The sequence below is a fragment of the Eumetopias jubatus genome, unplaced genomic scaffold (genome assembly GCF_037043125.1).
Source record: "Eumetopias jubatus isolate StellerSeaLion01/CBP00866 unplaced genomic scaffold, mEumJub1_p1.0 scaffold_11, whole genome shotgun sequence".
Classification (NCBI taxonomy): Eukaryota; Metazoa; Chordata; class Mammalia; order Carnivora; family Otariidae; genus Eumetopias; species Eumetopias jubatus.
The window spans coordinates 408,919-430,825 of NW_028274817.1; the positions used below are offsets into that span (position 1 = coordinate 408,919).

The 21,907-nt window shown below is 48.3% G+C and overlaps 1 protein-coding gene across 3 annotated transcripts in view; it reads left to right on the forward strand.

Annotated features, from left to right (window-relative positions):
- The first annotated feature begins 419 nt into the window (after nucleotides 1-419).
- The window catches only part of HAUS7 (HAUS augmin like complex subunit 7), a 30,590-nt gene continuing 9,102 nt past the window's right edge, over nucleotides 420-21,907 (forward strand). For 2 of the 3 annotated variants that reach the window (XM_028094382.2, XM_028094383.2), the window contains exons 1-5: nucleotides 1,493-1,580; nucleotides 1,879-2,012; nucleotides 2,312-3,069; nucleotides 6,196-6,263; nucleotides 8,889-8,950. In XM_028094382.2, coding sequence (XP_027950183.1) covers nucleotides 2,789-3,069; nucleotides 6,196-6,263; nucleotides 8,889-8,950 — 411 coding nt within the window. In that variant the 5' untranslated portion in view covers nucleotides 1,493-1,580; nucleotides 1,879-2,012; nucleotides 2,312-2,788. Of the gene's footprint in view, nucleotides 545-1,464; nucleotides 1,581-1,878; nucleotides 2,013-2,311; nucleotides 3,070-6,195; nucleotides 6,264-8,888; nucleotides 8,951-21,907 lie in introns of those variants that run through there. The other variant, XM_028094384.2, reaches the window with a different exon arrangement.

Sequence of the window (21,907 nt, forward strand, 5' to 3'; positions counted from 1 at the left end):
GGGAAAACGGAGATAGAGCCCCACACAGGGCGGGATATCGAGCCCCGCACGGGGAGCCAGGACGCTCAGTCCCAGCTAAGTCCCACCCGCCGGGCGCCTCTCCATCCTCCAGAGAACCCGACCGAGGCAGGAGCGCCCTCTTCTGGCGAAGGCTCGCCCCGACGCCCGCTCGGCCGGGGCCGCTAGCAGGGGCGACGCGAGCGAGGGGGCCAAAGAGGGCCCGGCCCAGCTCGCCCGCGCCCCGCCCTTTCCCCGAGGCCCGCCTCCTGGGTGGTGCCCAGGCGCGCGTGGAGCTGCGGCCCAAGGGGAGGGCGCGGCGGGGGGGGGGGTGGGGGGGTGGGAGGGGTGGGAGGGGCGCGGGGCTTTGCGTGTGATTGGCAGCCGGGCCGGCCAGTGAGCCTGAGGCGGGGGCGGGGCGCGGCTCAGAGCGCGAAACATGGCTGGGCTGGGTGTCGGCGTTGGTGGCAGCGGCTACAAGGACGAGGGCGACGAGGGCGACGAGGGCGTACTCCAGGCGGCCGTGGAGGTGTTCGCGAAGCTAAAGGTGCCGCGGATCCAGGAAGCGCCCCCCCCCCCCGCCGGGGGCAGCGGGGGCCAGGGCGGCGGGGTGGGCAGGGCCTACTGCGGAAGTCGGCAGCGCCACACGCGCGGCCAGTTCCCGGCCGCGGCCTGTGTCCGGTCTCTGCTCCTTGGGCGGCCTTGGGCCTTCGCGCTTGCTGTCTCCGTGGTCCGTGCGTGTTAGTTCGGGCCGGCGCCACGCGCGTGCTGCACCTTAACTTACGTTGCAGGAATTCTGCAGGACCTTGCCGGGCGCACGAAGCAAATGCAGACACGGGGAGGGCACGGGCCCTGGCCTCAGGGAGCTCACGGGGTCTAGGGCGAGACAGGCAGAGTCCGTGCCACCCTGTCGAGTCAGAGTCAGATGCTCGTGGTGGCAGTAGTGAGGAAACCCGCCCTACGAGGTCAGATTGCCATCCCAGGTGCCACACGAACCGCCGCTGCTCTGCCTCACCCCCCCTTGCCTGTCCCCCATCCCCTTCCCCCTCCCCTCCTTCCTCCCGCGCTCCCCCCCCCCCCCCCCCGTACTCCAGATAGGTGCTCTCTGCCTTCTCCCTGGCCCTTCCCTGTGGTCCCATAGCTGGGAGCCTGGATCAGAATCTCGGAGTCTTGCCAAAGCCTCTAGTTGCTACTAGGTTAAACTGCTACATGAGGCTAGAGCGGGAGTACTTAAAGGAGGTGGGGTGACAGGCCACTGGGGATGTGGACTGAGAATGAGGAAACTTTAACTCTGGGCAAGCTGGAGGGAGAGCGCTGCCAGGGGGTGGTGGGGGTTGGGGAGCCCATGTGTGCTAACAAGCCTGGTGTGTGCTTGGTGGGTAGGAAATGTGTGTGAAGGGAGGAGCATTTCAGCCCTGAAGTCCTACTCGATTTCTAAAGCTTCCTGGTTTTCCTTTCCTTGCTTAGGCTCTCAACTGCCCGGTCCTCGAGGGTCTTTATATCACAGAACCTAAGACCATTCAGGAACTGCTGTGTAGTCCCTCGAAGTACCGCTTGGAAATCCTGGAGTGGATGTGTGTTCGGTAACATCTTTGTTTCTTCCTCCCCATCCCTGGGGTACACCAGGCGCCACTCAGCCCGCCTGGGAAAGATAGGTGTTTGATATTTTTATAAGTAGTGGTACTCCCAGATGGCTCCATACCCTACTCCAGGTCACCGTGAGAACAGCTGTTTGGGTAAGAGGTGCCAGCCATGGAAACCATGCTCAACTTTGCCCTGAGAGTGCTGCCCCCACCCCCCATGCCAGTGCTTTAGCGGGTCTGTTTGCCGCCTTGCTAAAGTGCTGAGCTGGGCTTCTGAGTGTTCTCCTTGCTTTACTAGTTTCAGAGCTGGCAGGGGCCTCGATCCTTTCATTCTCAGCCTGGACTTGTGAACTGTCTTGCATCTTGCCATTGAGGAGTGACAAGCAGGGCCAAGACCCTGTTTCCCAGTCCTTCAGGTCAAGGAGTGCCCTGGTAGGTGTGCCTGGCTCTGTGCAAGGGAAGCCAAGCCTACCCAGATGGCAAAGGGAAAGATCCAGAAAGTCCCAAGGAATGTCTGTTCCTTGTGAGCAGCAGCCCATGAGCTGAGCATCTGTCTCAAGGCTACAGTGGGGAAGGCTTGACCAAGCCTCTCATGGAACACAGGCTCCTGTGTTGTTGGGCAGGACCCCCAGGGCCCTCTCTGGAGTGGCCATGGTCGGTTGGTACAGGAGTCTCTCAGGAGGCCAGGTCTGGGCCTGTTCCTCTTCAGCCTTGCCTCTCTGCCCTTGCAGCTCAGGAAGATGCCTGGACAGGAGCCTGGTGGTGGAGCAGCGAGGATGCAGCCTGCACCCAGCTGGTGTACCTGCCAGGCCATGGGACACCAGCAGGCCTGGCCCTGGGCTGGGTGTCCTACGAATGGCTGGGAGGGAGGGGAGGCATTTTCATGTTTGAGCCTCTGTATTTCCAGCAGCCTGTCCTCCAGGCCCTCCCCAGGCCCTCCCCAGGCCTCTGCTCAGAGCACTCTCGTACCCTTTTGCTCTCCCTCCCGGAAGCACCCTCAGGTCTCCGCATAACCTTCAAAGACCCAGCTCACACGTCCCAACTCTTTTTTAAAAGTCTCCGGCTCCCAGGGCAAAACATATCCCTCTTTCCCCTCAGATACCCACAACCTTTTGAGCACACCCCCTCCCAGAGCCCTCAGCCCATTGGGTCTGTCTTGGCCTGCTGTCCTGTCTGGCTCTCCAAAGCACTGGGAGCTGCTGAAGGGCATGTGCCAGGCAGGACTTGTGTGTCAGCCCCAGGCTGCTGCACAGTGTTGGACATACTTGAAATGTGCTCCAGGCTGTTGGATGATAAGCAGGTGCATGGACACGTGCACACCCATGTGTCATTCCAGGCGCCTCAGGCACGGACGGGTGTCCTCAAGGAGTGGGGGCTCTAGTGGCTACAAAAGGCCTAGATGTGAATCCCAGTGCTGGGCACACCTCTGCAGTCTGAGTGGTATGCATGTCGACACGGAGGAGGTGGCACTTGATCTGGGAGGGGACAGGTAATGGTGGGTGCTCATTTCAACCGGAGTGAGGAATCGAGGCGTGGGAGGGAGAGCTGGGCTGCAGTGAGCCCAACAGCGGCTTGGGGCAGCTCCTGCAGAGCCCTGCAAGCCACGTGAGGGCCTTTCCACTGGATGCTCTAGGCAGGGCACGCATGGGACCAGGGAAGCAACATACTAAAATTGGCATTTTGGCAAGGTGACTCGGGTTCTGTGGTGGATGGATTTGGAGGGGAGACGGTGGAGGCAGGGAGACCGATGTGGAGACTGTTGCAGCAGCCCCAGGAAAAGATGGCAGGAGCCTGCCTTGGAACGACAGATGGCTCACATGATGGCCACTGCCAGCCCTGGAAGGACCAGTGCATGGTCCAGGAGTCTGGGAGGAGAGGCAGTAGTGGGGATGGCCTGGGCTAGTGCAGGGGTCTCGAGTGTTCCCCCGGGAGGAGGGGTGCCACAGCCATGTCTTGGCGAGGCTCTCATGGGAGGGACCCCAGATTTGCCTGGCTTAGGCTGATGCTGGGGACTGGGGCACCCTGCTGGGTGGGAGTCTGTGGGTACATTCCTCAAATGCTTTAAGTACTTTTATAAATACAAGCAGCTGAATTCTTTGAAAGAATAGACAGGGAACGTACAGTTGCTTCTTACGATCCCGAGCTGGCAAAGGGCCATAGGCCTTTCAAGGTCCCGAAAAGAGGATTGGATAGAGTTCAGCTTCTCCCACATTTCATACTGGCTTTCTTTGCACATGGCTTCACCACTTCAGCCCTCGCTTAGGGTCACCTTGTCCATCCTGCTCTGGGTGGAACCTGGAAGCTGTACCTGGCGTTGACCTTGGGGCTCAGCATGCTGGCTCTGGGTGACCCATGTGCCAGGCTGGTCCTCGGTGTGGGGGCAGAGCAGAGCTGCAGGGCCCCCTGGGTTGCTGAATTCAAGGCACCTGGGTTTCCTTGACTCCTGAAGAACTATACTTGCTCTCAAGGCCTTGAGTGCCTTTAGTTTCTGCCCTGCTGCCTCAGGAAGATCAACTTTAATGAAAGCCCTTTCTGAGTGAGGTCACTTAGGCTTTTGTGGATTTGTTCTTTAGTGTGTTGAAGTGGTTTGCTGTGTCCAGCCCGATGGATTGCTGAGTGCTCTCCGCTCCTTGGTGCCTTGTAAGTGGGAGCGTTGCCCAGCAACCAGGCCCGGGGCCCAGCCTCCTGGCATTTCACATGGTAGGGGCTCCTTCTGCCTCTTCTGCCCCCTCCCCCTTTGGCAGAAGAGCTGGTTGCCTTCATGAGTCATGAAGACAGGCGATGCAGCTGAGGCCCCCTCTCCACTGTAGTCCTGCAGTATGGGGCCTGGGACCTCAGGTTCAGGGTGGCCCTGCCGGCTCCCAGGGCCCCAGTATGGGCAGGGCAGGTGTGGCCTGGGAGGCAGGGCATTCATTTAGAGGCATGGTCCTGGGGGTAGGAGAAGTGAGCCCTCTCCTTGGAACAGCTGCCGTGCCCTTTTCTAGCATGCTAAGTCAGCAGGTCCCTAGGGCTGGCGGGCCTCCACACCATGATGGCAGAGTAGAGTCCTGGCCCTCACTGTCCTGTGGAAAGAGCCTCTTACCTTTCTGTAGGGAGGGCCTGCCCTGGCAGCCAGCTGCTGAGACTCCCTGGCAAGCAGGTGGCAGGCTCAGCCCCCCGAGTGATGCTCCCACGGCCTCGGTGCTGTGCTAGGCCTGGAGCCCACGTCTGGGGTGTGGTGCTCAGGCTGACCCCTGCTCATGGTGGAGACCTCCTGGGGGGGCTCTCAGGGTATTGTAGCCCTTATTGCCTTTGGATATGGTCTGTGTCTGGGAACGGTTTTGCCCGTCAGCTCGCTGTCTTAAGGCAAGATGCTTATGAGTGGCCACTGTCCCATTTATCCTGATACCGCCGAGCCTGGGGCTCCGCTGGACCTGGGTGGGGGGCAGCTGGGATTGCTGTCTCTCAATCCAGGAGGCTGGAGCTGTGATCCCGGAGCCTATCACACTAGGAGCCCCTAAATGGTTTAAAGCTGTGACCTGGAGTAGGGTAATCTCACAATGATTTAAGCTTTTCTAAAAAGAGAAAATGTCCTTCTTTTGAAAGGGCTAAGCATGGACATTTACTAATGGCAGATTATTCCATGGCAAGAGGCCGTGGTCGTTTATTGGTTAATACACACTGGTTGCCTTTTTTGTGCTGGCCTCCATGGCATTAGACCCCAAAAGTATAGGATGGAAAGTTATCTCCTGGCCTCAGCAAGCCTGCAGCCCGGGAGGTGAGAGCCCAGCGGGAGGGCAGTGCCCAGGTTCTCCTGTGACGGAGGGATGCCAAAGTGTCTGGGCACGCCTGGCCCTTCCCCAGCTTCCCTGGGGAGGCGATGTCAGCCATGGGCTTCTCGGGATGAGTCAGAGCCAGTGTGCTTGGGCCAGGCGGGCAGAAAGTACTCCAGGCCGAGACGAGCAGGTGCACATGTGTGCAGAGAGGTGTGAGAGGACACCCGGGCAGGGCCTGCGAGCATGCTAGAGCAGGAAGGGCCTTGGTGGACATCCTTCAAACAGACCTGCACCATGGTTGAGAGAAAAGCCAGCCCCGTGGTTCCTTCTGAGAAAGAGCTTAGAGCTCTGAGGAATTCAGGACTTTCCTCTTGGGCAGTCATTTTGTCTTCTTATAGTGAGAATTTAAATATTTTATTTATTTATGTGAGAGAGAGTGCGCGTGAGAGAGAGAACACGAGCAGGGGGAGGGGCAGAGGGAGAGGGAGAAGCAGGCTCCCTGCTGAGCAGGGAGGCTGCCAACATGGGACTGGATCCCAGGACCCAGGGATCATGACCTGGGCCGAAGGCAGACACTTAACTGACTGAGCCACCCAGGCGCCCTGTCGTGAGAATTTAAATTTCAGTATTCAGATTCACATTTCTGAGGTATACTTTCAGAAATATTTTGTGGTTTTCTTCCCTAATAATTTATGGAGTTGACATTCACATCACATAAAATTACCTATCTGAAGTGAACCTTTCAGTGGTATTTAGCACTTGCACAAGTAATTCACTTTTTCAGAGCACGTGTAAGGAGGGGTCATGAGGGGGCCTCTGCTGCCTGCTCAGGACTGACCAGTTTCGCTCTTTCCCTACAGGGTCTGTCCCTCCTGGCAGGACAAGTTCAGCTCGCTGCAGGGGGCCCCAGTTGAGGTGAAGATCCAAGGTGGGTCTGTGTTACGGGAGTTTGGAGTTGGGTGGTGGATTCTGGACAATTCTGAGCTGGTGCATGGCCTCCTTGGCAAGTTGCACTGAATTTCCCATTGGATTGTGTTTACTTCTGGCTGGTGCACACCCTGGAGATCTTGCCAGAGCCTTCTAGAATCAGGGCGCGCCCTACTACACACACACTATGCATGGGCAAAGGGGATGGTTCCTCTTATAGGGGCATGTGAATGAGATCAGGAACGTGTCACTCTGTCCAGCCCATCCACCAAAGCACTGGAGGCAGAGACTGGTTCTTGCCGATGCTTCTGGTTGGTTCTGTCCCCATCTTCCTGCCTCCTGCTGTGTTTGCTCTGGGCAGCTCTCCGTAGGGGCTTGTCTTGTAACGGCTTCTTTTCGATCCTTTGTTGGCAGAAACTGTCCTTAATCTGGTAATGAACATTAGGCAAACGGGAGTAAATTACAGTCCTCACTATGGTGTCTCTAAAAGTCAAATTTTCTGTGGGCTTGCATTTGGCTCAGCTGTTCCAGGGTGGGTGACCTGGACCCTGGAGCTCCAGTGCAGGCCCCAGCTCTCACTGCCAAATTAATTGTCCAGGGACACTTGCCCCCGAGGCTGAAATGGGCTGGAAGAACAGGGTGCTGTGTTTTGGAGCCTGCAGGACTGGCCTGCGGGCCGGCCTGGGCTGCACAGAAGTGCTCCCCCTCTCCCCAGTGTGTTATGTCTGGCACTTTTCCTACTGATCGGACCATGTAAAGGCCAGGTGAACCATCAGACTACATCTGAATTCTTTAACACACACCCACGCACAGATGCCAGCCCTGCCCTTAGCCCAGCCAAAGCCTTGACCTTGCCATTCCCAGCCTTAGTTTCTTCTTCTGTAAAGCGGGGGTGATAACCGGAGCCTTGCCCACCTCATGGGAGTGCGCTGAGTGTCAGAGCAGGTCGCAGACATGAGTGCTTGTCAAAGGGTATAATCCTCCAGAGAGGATTAGGAGAATTCCTGAATTCATTTGAGCGTTATTTGTGGAGTGTCTCCTACTCACCTGGCATCGTTCTGGGTGCTGGCTGTGCAGTGGTGAATTGTGCTGCTCACGTGGCACTCATGTGGCGGCTGAGAGAGACAGGTGATAAATGAAGGCAGCGAAATTCTGTGTTGGATGGTGACAAGTGCCATAAACCAAGCCAAGTGAGGGCAAAGTGGTACATGGGTGGGTTGGGAGAAGGGTGGTACTGTTGATTAAGATCACTGGGGAAAGCCTCTCTTTTAAACACAGCCTTGCAGGAAGGGAGGAAGCGAGCCAGGCGGATATCAGGAAGAGTAGTGTTCAGGGCAAAGGAACAGCAAGTGCAAAGGGCCTGAGGTAGGCTTGCATGTGCCTTGCAGCTGTGAGGAGTACCAAGGAGGCCCAGGTGGCTGGTGCAGAGTGGAGAGCAAGGGGAGAGTGGTGAAGGCAGAGAGGCATCGGGGCCGGCCAGATCAGGCCATGGAAGGACAGCTTTTATTCTGAGGAAAGCTGTGGCCTGACTTTGGGTTTAACAGGGTCCCTAAGGCCACTGAGTTGAGAACAGAGGCCTGAGCAGAGGCAGGGAGACCACTGGAAGGCTCTTGCAGTGATGCAGGCAAGAGATGGGAGGGGGGGCAGTGAAAGTGGAGTTTTGGCCAGATCCTGGGTTTACCGTGAAGGGAGGATTGGCCAGACTTACTAAGACTTGGGTGTGGGCTAAGCAGGAGAGGAGCCGCGGAACACACGAGGATTTGGGGTTCAGGGTTGTGGGCAGTGGGCATGCTTGGGGGTCTAACTGGTATTCCTACAGTGTTTCCAGGGTTACTAATGCTTTGGCATAGATGTTCTACTTGCTTCTTGCACCAAACCTTCCAAAGCAGATGCCAGAGTTCGGCCTGTTCCACTACTGAGCATGTGGGGGTAGGAGATGGGCCTTGCCTATGAAGGAGTAGACATTGCCACAGGGCTAGGTCAGGGACGCAGAGCTGACATTGGCCCCAGGCTTTCCAGCTCCAAGTCCTGGCCTTTCTCGATATATCAGATGGTTACTCAGATGTGGCCGGGCAGTCCCTGTACCATGCAGTGACTCAGTTTCCCAATCTGTAAAATGGAGCTGCGGCCCACCTCCTAGAGTTGCCAGCAAGGTGAAGGGAGATGTTGATGAAGACCTGTAGGAAATTGACACATGTGAGCCATGGTTCCTTTTGCTTTGGCCTGGCCAGTTCTCTGAAACGGTGGCACACAGCAACTTTAGAAGGTTCCCTGAGCTCTGTGTCTGCTCCTCAGGTGGCTGGCTGGCTTCTGCTAGAAGCCAGAGTTCCTTATATGGAAGAACATCAGACGTGACCCCTTATTTCAGTGCAGGAAACTGATACCCACAGAGGTGTAAGTCACACAGCAAGAGGCAGTCCTGGGCATGTTGTCCCTCTGCCTCCTTGTCCACCCAGGCCTTGTGGCCCAGCGTGGCCTCTTGGGCACTGGCCCGCCAATGCCACAGCAGAAGCACTCTCCCTAGAGCAGCGCTCGGCACTCTGCACGTTTGGGCACCCCTGGCTGCATGGCGTCCCCTCCTGTTTGGGTGGGCGTCTGCAGTAACAGGATCCTTGTGTTCCGACAGAGATGGTGAAACTAGGCCATGAGCTGATGCTGTGTGGGCTGGATGACCAGGAGCTCCTGAAGGTAAGAGAGGGTCCTGTCTGGCCCCACAGGCTGGGGGCCTCAGTGAGGCCGGGTTAGGGGTGGGAGGGGTTTCTTTCCCCAGGCCTTTGCTCCTCAGTCTAGGGAGCCAGCTCCCAGCCACTGCTCCTAAGCCTCCTGGGGCAGAAGTCTGTAGGATTCCCTTGCATAGACTCTAGCCATCCCTAGGGCCAAGATGGGGAGCACAACTGAGGAGGCTGCAGGCAGAGCTCTGGTTATGGTGCCCGAAAGGACAGAGCACATCCTGTCCTCAGTTGAAGACTTCATACCCACTGGCACTGGGGTAAGTACTTTATATGCCAGTAGTTGTCACACTCACCTGTGGCAGTAGGTACTTGTCCTAGTCCCGTTTCACAGGGGAGGTGTCAAAACAACTTGCTCTAGGTCACTGGGTGACAGGGTCACGCCTCAAACCCAGGCCCCGGTCCCAGGCCCATGCACTTTCCCCGACTAGCTGCCCTCCTGCAGCTTTCTTTACGGAGGTGCCCCTAATCCATGCCCACATCACTCAAAGAAACCCTACCCCTGCCCTTGAAATCTTGTCAAGCTTTTGAAATAATTATTTTCACGTTTTGGCTATTATAAATAATGCTATGAATGTCACTGTGTACGTTTTTAACCGAAGACATGTTTTTGAGGGACTTTGTGCCAAACTTTTCCAAAGTGACTGTACCATTTTACATTCCCACCAGCAGTTTCCAGTTTCTCCACATCCTCACCAACATCTGTTTATCTTTTTGATTGCAGCCGTCCTGGTGGGTGGGAAGGGCTGTCTCATTGTGGTTTTGATTTGCATTTCCCTGGTGACTAATGATGTTGGTTATCTTTTCATGTGCTTATTGGCCATTTGTAGATCTTCTATAGAGAAATGTCTATATTTGGTTCTTTTGCCCACTTTTTAATTGGGTTATTTGTTGTTTATTGTCGAGTTGTAAGAATTCTTTTTATTTTCTGGATACAAGCCGTGTCAGATATTTGATTTTTTTTTTTAAAGATTTTATTTATTTATTCATGAAAGACAGAGAGAGAGAGAGAGAGAGAGAGAAAGAGAGAGGCAGAGGGAGAAGCAGGCTCCCAAGGAGCAGGGAGCCCGACACGGGACTCGATCCCAGGACCCTGGGATCACGACCTGAGCCGAAGGCAGACGCTTAACCATCTGAGCCACCCAGGCGCCCAGATATTTGATTTTTTTTAAAAAAATATTTTATTTATTTATTTGACGGAGCAAGAAAGCACGAGCAGGGAGAGCAGCAGGCAGAGGCAGAGGGAGAAGCAGACTCCCCGCTGAGCAGGGAGCCTGAAGCGGGGCTCGATCCCAGGACCCTGGGATCATGACCCGAGCCGAAGGCAGACGCTTCACTGACTGAGCCACCCAGGCGTCCCTCAGAGATTTGATTTACAAATATTTTCTCCCATTCCCATACCAGATGAATACTTTGGAACACAAAAGTTTCTAGTTTTGATCAAGTCCAATTTATTTACCTTTTCTTTTGTTGCTTGCACTTTGGCCTTATGTCCAAGAATCCATTGCCAAATCCAAAGTCATGAAGATTGACACTTGTGTTTTCTTCTAAGAGTTTTATAGTTTTAGTTCTTACAGTTAGGTCTTTGATCCATTTTGAGTTGGTTTTATGCATGGTGTATGGTATGTGTCCCACTTCATTCTTTTGCAGTGGCTGTTTAGTTTTTCCTGCACCATTTGTTGAAAAGACTGTTCTTCCCTCATCGAATTGTCTTGGCATCCTTGTTGAAAATCAATTAACTGTAAATGTGAGGGTCTATTTCTGGATTCTCCATTCTGTTCCATTGATCTGTATATCTGTCCTAATGCCACACTGTCTTGATTACTGTAGTTTTACAGTCAGCTATAATGTGTGAACCCTTCAATTTTGCTCTTTTCAATGATTGTTTTGGCTATCGGGGATCCCTTGAATTTCCATATGAATTTTGGAATCAGCTTGTCACTTTCTGCAAAAAAACCAACTGAAATTTTGATGGAGATTGTGTTGAATCTGTGGATCATTTTGGGGAGTATTGCCATCAACTATGTTAAGTTTTCCTAGCCATGAACATGGGGTGTCTTTCCATTTATTTAGGTTTTCTTAGTTTCTTTCAAAGCTGTTTTGTAGCTTTCAGTGTACACATCTAAATTTGTTCCCGAGTATTTTATTCTTTATGATGCTATTGTAATTGTTTTCCTTTTTTAATTTTTGTTTGGATTCAATTTAGTTAACACACAGTGTATTATTAGTTTCAGGGGTGGAATATGGTGATTCATCAGTTGCATATAACACCTGGTGCTCATTACATCGACTGTCCTCCTTAATGCCCATCACCCAGTTATCCCTCCCCCCCCACCTCCCCTCCAGCAACCCTCAGTTTGTTTCCTAGAGTCAAGAGTCATGGCTTGTCTCCCTGTTTTCATCTTATTTTATTTCCCCTTCCCTTCTCCTATGTTCATCTGTTTTGTTTCTTAAATTCCACATATGATGAAATCGTATGGAATTTGTCTTTCTCTCACTGACTTATTTCACTTGGCATAATACCCTCCAGTTCCATCCATGTCTTTGCAAATGGCAAGATTTCATTCTTTTTGATGGTTGAGTAATGTTCCTGTGTTTGTGTGTGCGCGCGTGCATGTGTGCACGCACGCGCACACACTCCACATCTTTTTTTTTTTTAAGATTTTACTTATTTGACAGAGAGAGACACAGCGAGAGAGGGAACACAAGCAGAGGGGAGTGGGAGAGGGAGAAGCAGGCTTCCCGCGGAGCAGGGAGCCCGATGTGGGGCTCGATCCCAGGACCCTGGGATCATGACCCGAGCCGAAGGCAGACACGTAACAACTGAGCCACTCGGGCGCCCCCACTCCATATCTTCTTTATCCATTCATCTGTGGTTGGACATCTGGGCTCTTTCCGTAGTTTGGCTATTGTGGACATTGCTGCTATAAACATTGGGGTGCATGTGCCCCTTCACATCACTGTTTGTATCCTTTGGATAAATACCTAGTACTACAATTGTGGGTTGTAGGCTAGTTCTATTTTTAACTGTTTGAGGAACCTCCGTGCTGTCTTCCAGAGTGGCTGCCGCAGCTTGCATTCCCACCAGCAGTGTGAGAGGGTTCCCCTTTCTCCACGTCCTCATCAGCATTTCTTGTTCCCTGCCTTGTTCATTTTAGCCATGCTGACTGATGTGAGGTGGTATCTCATTGTGGTTTTGATTTGTATTTCCCTGATGCCCAGTGATGTGGAGCATTTTCTCATGTGTCTGTTGGCCATTTGTATGTCTTTGGAGAAATGTCTGTTCACGTTTTCTGCCTATTTCTTGACTGGATTATTTTTGTTTAGGGTGTTGAGTTTGATAAGTTCTTTATAGATTTTGGATACTAGCCCTTTATCTGGTAAGACATTTGCAAATATCTTCTCCCAGTATGTCAGTTGTCCTTTGGTTTTTGTCCACTGTTTCCTTTGCTCTACAAAAGCTTTTTATCTTGACAAAGTCCCAGTAGTTCATTTTTGCCTTTGTTTCCCTTGCCTCTGGAGACGTGTCTAGCAAGAAGTTGTTGTGGCCGAGGTCATAGAGGTTGCTGCCTGTGTTCTCCTTTAAGATTTTGATGGATTCCTGTCTCACATTTAGGTCTTTCATCCATTTTGAGTCTGTTTTTGTGTATGGTGTAAGGAAATGGTCCAATTTCATTCTTCTGTATGTGGCTGTCCACTTTTCCCAACACCACTTGTGGAAGAGACTGTCTTTTCCATTGGACATTCTTTCCTGCTTTGTTGAAGATGGGTTGACCATAGAGTTGAGAGTCCATTTCTGGGTTCTCTATTCTGTTCCACTGAGCTATGTGTCTGTTCTTGTGCCAGTACCATACTGTCTTGATGAATACAACTTTGTAATCGAGCTGGAAGTCCAGAATTGTGATGCCTCCAGTTTTGATTTTCGTTTTTCAACATTCCTTTGGCTATTCAGGGTCTTTTCTGGTTCCATACAAATTTTAGGATTGTTTGTTCCAGCTCTGTGAAAAATGCTGCTGTTATTTTGATAGGGATTGCATTGGATGTGTAGATTGCTGTGCGCAGTTGTAGACATTTTAATAATATTTGTTCTTCCAATCCATGAGCATGGAATGTTTTTCTTTATGTCTTCCTCAGTTTCTTTCATCAGTGTTCTATAGTTTTCAGAGTACAAGATCTTTTAACCTCCTTGGTTAGGTTTACTCCTAGGTATCTTATGGGTTTTGGTGCAACTGAAGATGGATTGGTTCCTTCTCTTTCTGCTGCTTCATTGTTAGTGTACAGAAATGCAACAGACTTCTGTGCATTGATTTTATATCCTGTGACTTTGCTGAATTCCTGTATCAGTGCTAGCAAATTTTTCGTGGAGTCTCTTGGGTTTTCTACATAGCGTATCATGTCGTCTGCAGAGAGTGAAAGTTTGATTTTTTCTTTGCTGATTTGGATGCCTTTTATTTCTTTTTGTTGTCTGATTGCTGAGGTTAGGACTTCCAGTACTATGATGAACAATAGTGGTGAGAGTGGACATCCCTGGATGTTCCTGACCTTAGGGGAAAAGCTCTGTTTTTCCCTGTTGAGAATGATATTCCCTGTGGGTCTTTCATATATGGCTTTTATGATGTTGAGGTATGTACCCTTTATCCTTACATGGTGGAGGGTTTTTATCAATAAAGGATGCTGTATTTTGTCAGATGCTTTTTCTGCATCTACTGAGAGGATCATATGGTTCTTATCCTTTCTTTTATTAATGTGGTATATCACATTGATTGATGTGCAGATGTAGAACCACCCTGCAGCCCAGGAGTAAATCCCACTTGGTTGTGGTGAATAATCCTTTTGATGTACTGTTGAATCCTATTAGCTAGTATCTTGGGGAGAATTTTTGCAACCATGTTCATCAGGGATATTGGTCCGTAATTCTCCTTTTTAGTGGGGCCTTTGGTTTTGGGATCAAGGTAATACTGGCCTCATAGAATGAGTTTTGAAGTTTCCCTTCCATTTCTGTTTTTTGGAACAGTTTCAGAAGAATAGGTATTAATTCTTTAAATGTTTGGTAGAATTTCCCTCGAAAGCCATCCAGCCCTGGATTCTTGTTTGTTGGGAGATTTTTGATTACTGATGCAGTTTCTTTGCTGGTTTTAGGTCTGTTCAGATTTTCTATTTCTTCCTGTTTTAGTTTTGATAGTTTATATGTTTCTAGGAATTTATCCATTTCTTCCAGATTGCCTAATTTGTTGGCATATAATTGCTCATAATATGTCCTTATAATTGTTTGTATTTCCTTGGTGTTGGTTGTGATCTCTCCTCTTTCATTCATGATTTTATTTATTTGGGTCCTTTCTCTTTTCTTTTTGGTAAGTCTGGCCAGGTGTTTATCAATCTTATTAATTCTTTCAAAGAACCAGCTCCTAGTTTTGTTGATCTGTTCTGCTGTTTTTTTTTTTTTTTTATTTCTATGTCATTGATTTCTACTCTATTATTTCTCTTCTTCCACTGGATTTAGGCTTTATTTACTGTTCTTTTTCTAGCTCCTTCAGGTGTAAGGTTAGGTTGTGTAGTTAGAGACTTTTCTTGCTTCTTGAGGAAGGCCTGTATTGCTAGATGCTTCACTCTTAGGACCACTTTGCTGCATCCCAAAAGTTCTGAACTATCGTGTTTTCATTTTCATTTCTTTCATATATTTTTAAAATTCTTCGTTTAATTTCCTGGTTGTCCCGTTCATTCTTTCGTAGGATGTTCTTAACCTCCATGTATTTGTGGTCCTTCCAAATTTCTTCTTGTGGTTGACTCAAGTTTCGTAGCATTGTGGTGGTCTTAAAATATGCATGGTATGATCTCAGTCTTTTTGTACCAGCTGAGACCTGATTTGTGACCCAGTATGTGATCTGTTCTGGAGAATGTTCCATGTGCACTCAAAAAGAATGTGTATTTTGCTGCTTTAGAATAAAATGCTCTGAATATATCTGTTAAGTCCAGCTGGTCCAATGTGTCATTCAAAGCCCTTGTTTTCTCGTTGATCTGTTTAGATGATCTATTGTTGTGAATGGGGTGTTAAAGTCTCCTACTATTATTGTATTATTATCAATGAGTTTCTTTTATTTTGTTATTAATTGGTTTATATATTTGGCTGCTCCCATGTTAGGGGCTTCAGTGTTTACAATTGTTAGATATTCTTGTTGGATAGACCCCTTTATTGTGATGTAGTGTCCTTCATCTCTTATTATAGTCTCTGGTTCAAAATCTAGTTTGCCTGGTATAAGGATGGCTACTCCAGCTGTCTTTTGGTGTCCATTAGCATGGTACATGGTTCTCCACTCCCTCGCTTTCAATTTGGAGCTGTCTTTGGGTCTCAAATGAGTCTCTTGTGGGCGCCTGGGTGGCTCAGTTGGTTAAGCGACTGCCTTTGCCTCAGGTCATGATCCTGGAGTCCCGGGATCGAGTCCCGCATCGGACTCCCTGCTGCTCAGAGGGGAGTCTGCTTCTCCTTCTGACCCTCCCCCCTCTCATGTGCTCTCTCTCTCTCTCTCAAATAAATAAAATCTTTAAAAAAAATAAATAAAATAAAATGAGTCTCTTGTAAGCAGCATATCAATGGGTCTTTTTTTTTTTTTATCCTTTCTGATGCCTTATGTCTTTTGATTGGAGTATTTAGTCCATTTACATTCAGAGCAATTATTGAAAGATATGAATTTAGTGCCATTGTATTACCTATAAAGTTGCCATTCTTGGACACTATCTCTGGTCCTTTCTGGTCTTTGTTATTTTGGGTCCCGCTCTCCGCTCATAGGATCCCCTTTAATATTTCTTGCAGGGCTGGTTTAGTGTTCACTAATTCCTTTATTTTTTGTTTGTCCTAGAAACTCTTTATCTCGCCTTCTGTTCTGAATGACAGCTTTGCTGGATAAAGTATTCTTGGCTGCATATCTTTCCCATTTAGCATGTTGAATATGTCATGCCAGTCCTTTATGGCCTGCCAGGTCTCTGTGGACAGGTCTGCTGCCAGCCTTATGTGTCTACCCTTGTAGGTTAAGGACCTCCTGTCCCTTGCTGCTTTCAAGATTTTCTCCTTATCTTTGTAGTTTGTAAGCATCACTATAATATGTCAAGGTGTTGATCTATTTTTGTTGATTTTGAGGGGGGTTCTCCGTGCCTCCTGGACTGGAATACCTGTTTCCTTCCCCAGATTAGGGAAGTTCTCAGCTATAATTTGTTCAAAAAAACCTTCTGCCTCTTTCTCCCACTCTTCATCTTCTGGAACTCCTATAATACGGATATTATTTCACTTTATGGGATCACTGAGTTCCTTCAGTCTACCTTCATGATCTAATAATTTTCTTTCCCTCTTCTTTTCAGCTTCATTATTTTCTAGCATTTTATCTTCTAGATCACTGATTCACTCTACTACTTCATTCATCCTCATTTTTATGGCCTCTGCTTGGGACTACATCTTGGTTATAGCATTTTTAATTTTGGCCTGACTGGATTTTGGTTCTTTTATCTCTGCAGTAGGGGATTCTCTGGTGTCTTCTATACTTTTTTCCAGCCCAGCTAGTATCCTTGTAATTGTTTTAAATTCTAGTTCCAAAAAAAATAAATAAATTCTAGTTCAGACATTTTACTTTTATCTGTATTGATTAAATCTCTGGCCATCATTTCTTCCTCTTCTTTTGGGATGAATTCCTCTGTCTTGTCAGTTTGGATGGAAAAAAACCAAAACAAAATACAAAAAGAAATAAGAATAAGAAAAAATAAAAAAAATGAAAAAAAAAGTTAAAAAATAATATAAGATAAAATAAAATACATATAGGAAGGTAGATCCTAGGTGTGCTTTGGTCTGCTTGTTACAAGAAGCTTCTATGGGTTGTTTTTCTGGTTTATAGATGTGCAAGATGTTCTCCAAGACTTCTGATCGATGTCATGGGTGTTTAGAATGATCCAATCTTTATCTAGCTGTGTTTCAGTGAGGAGGCAGGGTTAGGGTCGCCCTACTCCTCTGTCATCTTACCGCTCCCCCTGGAATTGTTTTCTTAATTTCATTTTTGTATTACTCATTGTGAGTGTGTGGAAATACAGTTACTTTTGCATATTACTTTTAGTGGATTTCTTAGGATTTTCTATATATAAGGTTGTGTCATCTGCAAATAGGGATAGTTTTATGTCTGCCTTTTCAATCTGCATGTTTTTAAATTCTTTTTCTTGCCTATTTGCTCTGGGTAACACCTCCAGTACAGTGTTGAATAGAGTGGCAAGAGTGGGCATCCTTGCCTTGTTCCTGATTTTAGGAGGAAAGCGTTTGATCTTCACCACTGAGTGTGATGTTAACTGTGAATTTTTTACAGATGCCCTTTATCACGTTGAGGGTGCTCCCTTTTATTTCCATTTGTTAAGTGTTTTTATCATGAAAAGGTGTTGAATTTTGTAAATGCTTTCTCTGTATTTACTGAAGTGATTATGTGGTTTTGTCCTTTATTCTTCCTTTATTTGTGATGTTCCAAGTTTCTCTCTGGTATCATTTCACTTCTTTCTGAAGGACGGCCTTTAGCAATTCTTTTAGATCTAGTGGTCTGCTCTGTCCAAATTCTCTTAGAGTTCACTTATTTGAGTATGTCCAGTTCCCCTTCATTCTTGGTGGATAGTTTTACTGGATACAGAATTCTGGGTTGGCAGTTCTTCTTTCTCCATAGGTTCCAATGAGAAATCTGCAGTCATTTGAATAATTTTCCTCCTATGGGTCATGCATTGGTTTTTTCCTGCCGCTTTAGAACTTTTTTCTTTGTCATTAGTTTTCAGCAATTTGATTATGTGTTTGTGGGAATATTTCTTTGGGTTTGTCCTGTTTGGAGTCGCTCAGCTTCTCAAATCTGTAAGTTTGTACCCTTTTCTTAAATTTGGGAAGTTTTCAGACATTATCCCTTCAAATATTTTTTCAGGCCACACATTTTTCTCCCCTCCTTTTGGGACTCCTATGACACACGTGTTAGACCTTTTATTATTGTACCACAGGTCCATGAGGCTCTTAATTTTTTTCAATGTTTTTTTCCTTGCTGTTGCTCACGGTGGATAGTTTCTGTTAATCTGTTTTCAAGTTCACTGACTCTTGCTTCTGTCCCCTCCATTCTGTTGTTTGGGCCATAACTGAGTTTTTTTTTTCAGTTATTCCATTTTCCAGCTCTAAAAAGATATTTCCTGGTTTTTTTGTTTGTTTGTTTCTTTGCTGTTTTCTATTTTAACTTTTGTTTCAAGAGTGTTCATGATTACTTATTTAGCAGTTTTATAATGACTGCTTTAAATTTGTCAAGTAATTCCAACATCTGTACCATCTTGTGATTGGTGTCTGTTGATCGTCTTTTGTCATGCAATTTGAGATTTTCATGGTTTTCTTCATGTGCCAAATAATTTTGGATTGCGTCCTGGACATTCTTGACTATTACTTTGTCTCTGGGCCTTATTAAATTTTATGGAGAATGTTGGTATTTGTGTTTTTGCAGGCACTTGACCTGGTTAGTTTTAAGCTGCATGTTCTGTCTCCTTCTCTGGCCTGTGGTTCCAGCCAGTGTCAGCTTGGTTTCTGCAGCCTTTGTGCTGCTATTCGGGCCCGTCCTGCATGTGTGCCACCCGATGGTCAGCCTGGGGCCTGGGTGTTGGCCTCTCCCCTGTAATCATTCTTTGGTATGTTCATCAAGATCAGATCTACCCCTGCATGAGTGGGGATGAGCCCAGGCATTCGTAAACAGATTTATAGGGTTGCTTCCCCTAGATCTTCCCTTCCTGTCATCTCTTCGATACTGTCTGGCTCCTGGGAAGAGGGCCATCCTTTGCTGCCCTGCAGCCATAAACCGCCTACTTCTGTGACTATACCACACTGGTGGGAGGACAGAGTGGAAGAAGCAGGAACAGGGTTTGTTCCCCCTCCCCACATAGCTCCCCTGAATGGAGAGGGAGGTTCCCTGAGCCCAGAGCAGTTTTCTGCTATCAGCCAGCTTTGTTGCTTCTGCCACCCCTGCCATGATATTGCCTGGGGTCTGGGGTCACAGAGCAGAGGGAGAGAGAAAAGGCCAGGGATTTCCTCTACACTCTCTGAGTGTTAGGGGTTTCCTTTTCTGGAGCTCTCTGTCTGTACCATTTGGCTCCCTTCTGGGTTTGAGCTGGGCTGAGTGCAGGTCCAGGGAGACCAGAAGAGAGAACATGGTAAATCACCACCAGTCTCAATGATAACCTTGGATTCTGGCATGCCTCCCTGATGCACCTGCTGATATTTGCCCTTCCAAGACTATAGACACCTGACACATGCATTCTGTCCCACTCTCAGATGTGGGTACTCAGTGGGAGGGGAAGCTGGTCCCTCAATCTTACCTGGAACTCTAACCCTTTCCTTCCTTCCTTTTTATCTTTAAAGATTTTTTTCATTGTGGTAAAATGCACATAGCATAATATTTACCTTTTTTAAAAAGATTTTATTTATTTGAGAGAGAGAGAGAAAGCACAAAGGCTGCTAAGAGAGAGGGAGAAGCAGGCTCCCCACTGAGCAGGGAGCCTGACATGGGGCTCAATTCCAGGATCCCAGGACCATGACCTGAGCTGAAGCCTGACTGACTGAGCCACCCAGATGCCCCAATATTTACCGTTTTAACCATTAAAAAAATTTCCCAGTAGGTGCTGAAGGGTTCTTTTTTAAAAACATTTTTTTGTTGTGGTAAAATACATAAAACATAAAATTTACCATCTGAACTATTTTTAAGTGTGCAGTCAGTGGCACTAAGTACATCTATCTAGTTCCAGAACATTTTCATCATCCTAAAAGGGGGTCCCGTGCCCATTAAGCCGTCACTCCCCATTACCCATTACTCTGCCATCTCTAGTTCATATAAATGGAGTCATATGGTATGTGGCCTTTTGTAATGGCTTCTTTACTTAGCACAGTATTTTCAAGGGTCATTCATGTTGGAACATGGGTCAGTACTTCATTCCTTTTTGTGGAATACAAAATAAAAACCAAAAAGTAATTTATGTCGGCATATTGAAAGCTGAGAGTTGGGGCATGGGAGGAAGGAGGTACAGGTATAAGATAATTAAGTTTAGTCAAACCCTGTAGTCTGGAATTTGAATTGGGAATATCAGTGTCAGCTTTTAATGTATTTTAACTTAAAAACAGTATGTGGGTATATATGTATTTCCTTGCTTTGTCCTCTTAAAAGGCCAAGAACAGTGATACTCCAGTTGTAACACAGGCCTGGGGCAGGAAATGTACCAGTTAAGGCAGGAACGCCTTGTCACATGCGAGAACAGGGCAGATATCCAAGACTTACAGTTACACCTAAAGGACTGGGGTGCCAGCTAGCAGTAGAAGCCCTCACTGGCCAAAGAAGGGATGTTATGGGCATGATGCCTGCATTGTAAGGACAGTGACTGCAGTAGACTGAGGCCTTTCTGTGAATTCAAATCCATGAGTTCATAATATTTTTAAAAAGTCATTTTGATACCAAAAGTACAAGTAAAAAGGAGAAAAAATAGATCATTTAGACTTCACTAAAATGAGCCACTTTGGTGCTTCAAAGGACATCAAGAAAGTGGAGAGAATCCACAGACTGAAAGAGAATCTTTGTCAGTCATAGATCTGACAAGGGTCTGGGATCCAGAATGTATAAAGAACTCTTACAACTCATTAAGAAAAAAACAAGTAACCCAACTCAAAAATGGGCAAAGGATCTGAATACATTTCTCCGAAGAAGATAAACAAATGGCCAGTGAGCACATGAAAACATGCTCACCATCACCCGTCATCAGGGAAATGCAAACTACAACCTCGATGAGATCCCACGTCATACCCCCGAGGGTGAGCGGACGTTGGGGCTGCCACGCGTTGCTGCTGGGAATGCCAAGCGGTGTAGCCACCGTGGCAGGTGGTCTGGGTGCTCCTCAGAAGGGTAAGCCCTAGACTTCCCACTCCTAGCTGTAGAGCCCCACAGAAACTTGCACATGAGCAGGAAGTATTGCTTAAGAGCCAAAAAGTAGAAAAAAGCCCCAATTCCCCTTAACTGGTGAATGGATAAAGAGCAATAATAACAAACTGCTGATCCGTGCTACAGCCTGAATGAACCTTGAAAACATGATGCTGAGTGAAGGGAACCAATCACAAAAGACCCCATATGTGAGGTTCCATTTATAGGAAATGTCCAGAAGAGGCAAATCCATAGGTGCAGAAAGGAGATCAGTGGGTACCAGGGGCTAGGGTGGGGGAGGGGTGTGGGGAGTGACTGTTCATGGGGACAGGAGTGCTTTTGGGGGTGATGGTAATGTCCTGGACTTACCAAGTGGCAATGGCTGCACGGCTCTCTGACTGTCCTAATAACCACTGAACTGTGCACTTAAGAAGGGTCAATTCCTGGCATGTGCGTCTCAATACAAATACCAGCGCAGCTGAATGAAAAGGATCACTGGTATGCTCAGCACCACAGTCCCAGCCCTACCCCAGGCTGGCCGAGCCCTGAGCAGGGATACCTATCCCTTCATGGGCACTGGGGGGCCGTCAGAGTCAGGGCTGTGCTGAGGAGGGGGCAGCAGGCAGGGTGTCCCAGCCCTGGCCACTGGTCAAGGCTTTGTGGGGTCCTGAGTGATAGTTGCTCCCATGTTTCTGTCTAGGCTGTCTCCTGTCTACATCGTGTCTCTTCCCGCCCCCCCCCTCGCCCCCCATCTCTACTCCGAGGCTGCCCTCAAGTGTGTCTCTTGGGCTCAGTGTCCCTTGGGCAGATTGGGAGAATGCGTCAACAGGAGGTAGTGATCAGCTCCAAGTAGCCAGTTTTAGGCTGAGGAGCTTCCAGAGTCACCGGTCTTGTTGATGTGGCTACACAGCCGAGAGCCAGGTTTGTGGAGGAGTGCCAGGCGGCCGTAGCCATGAGGCCTGGCGCCCATGGACGGGGAT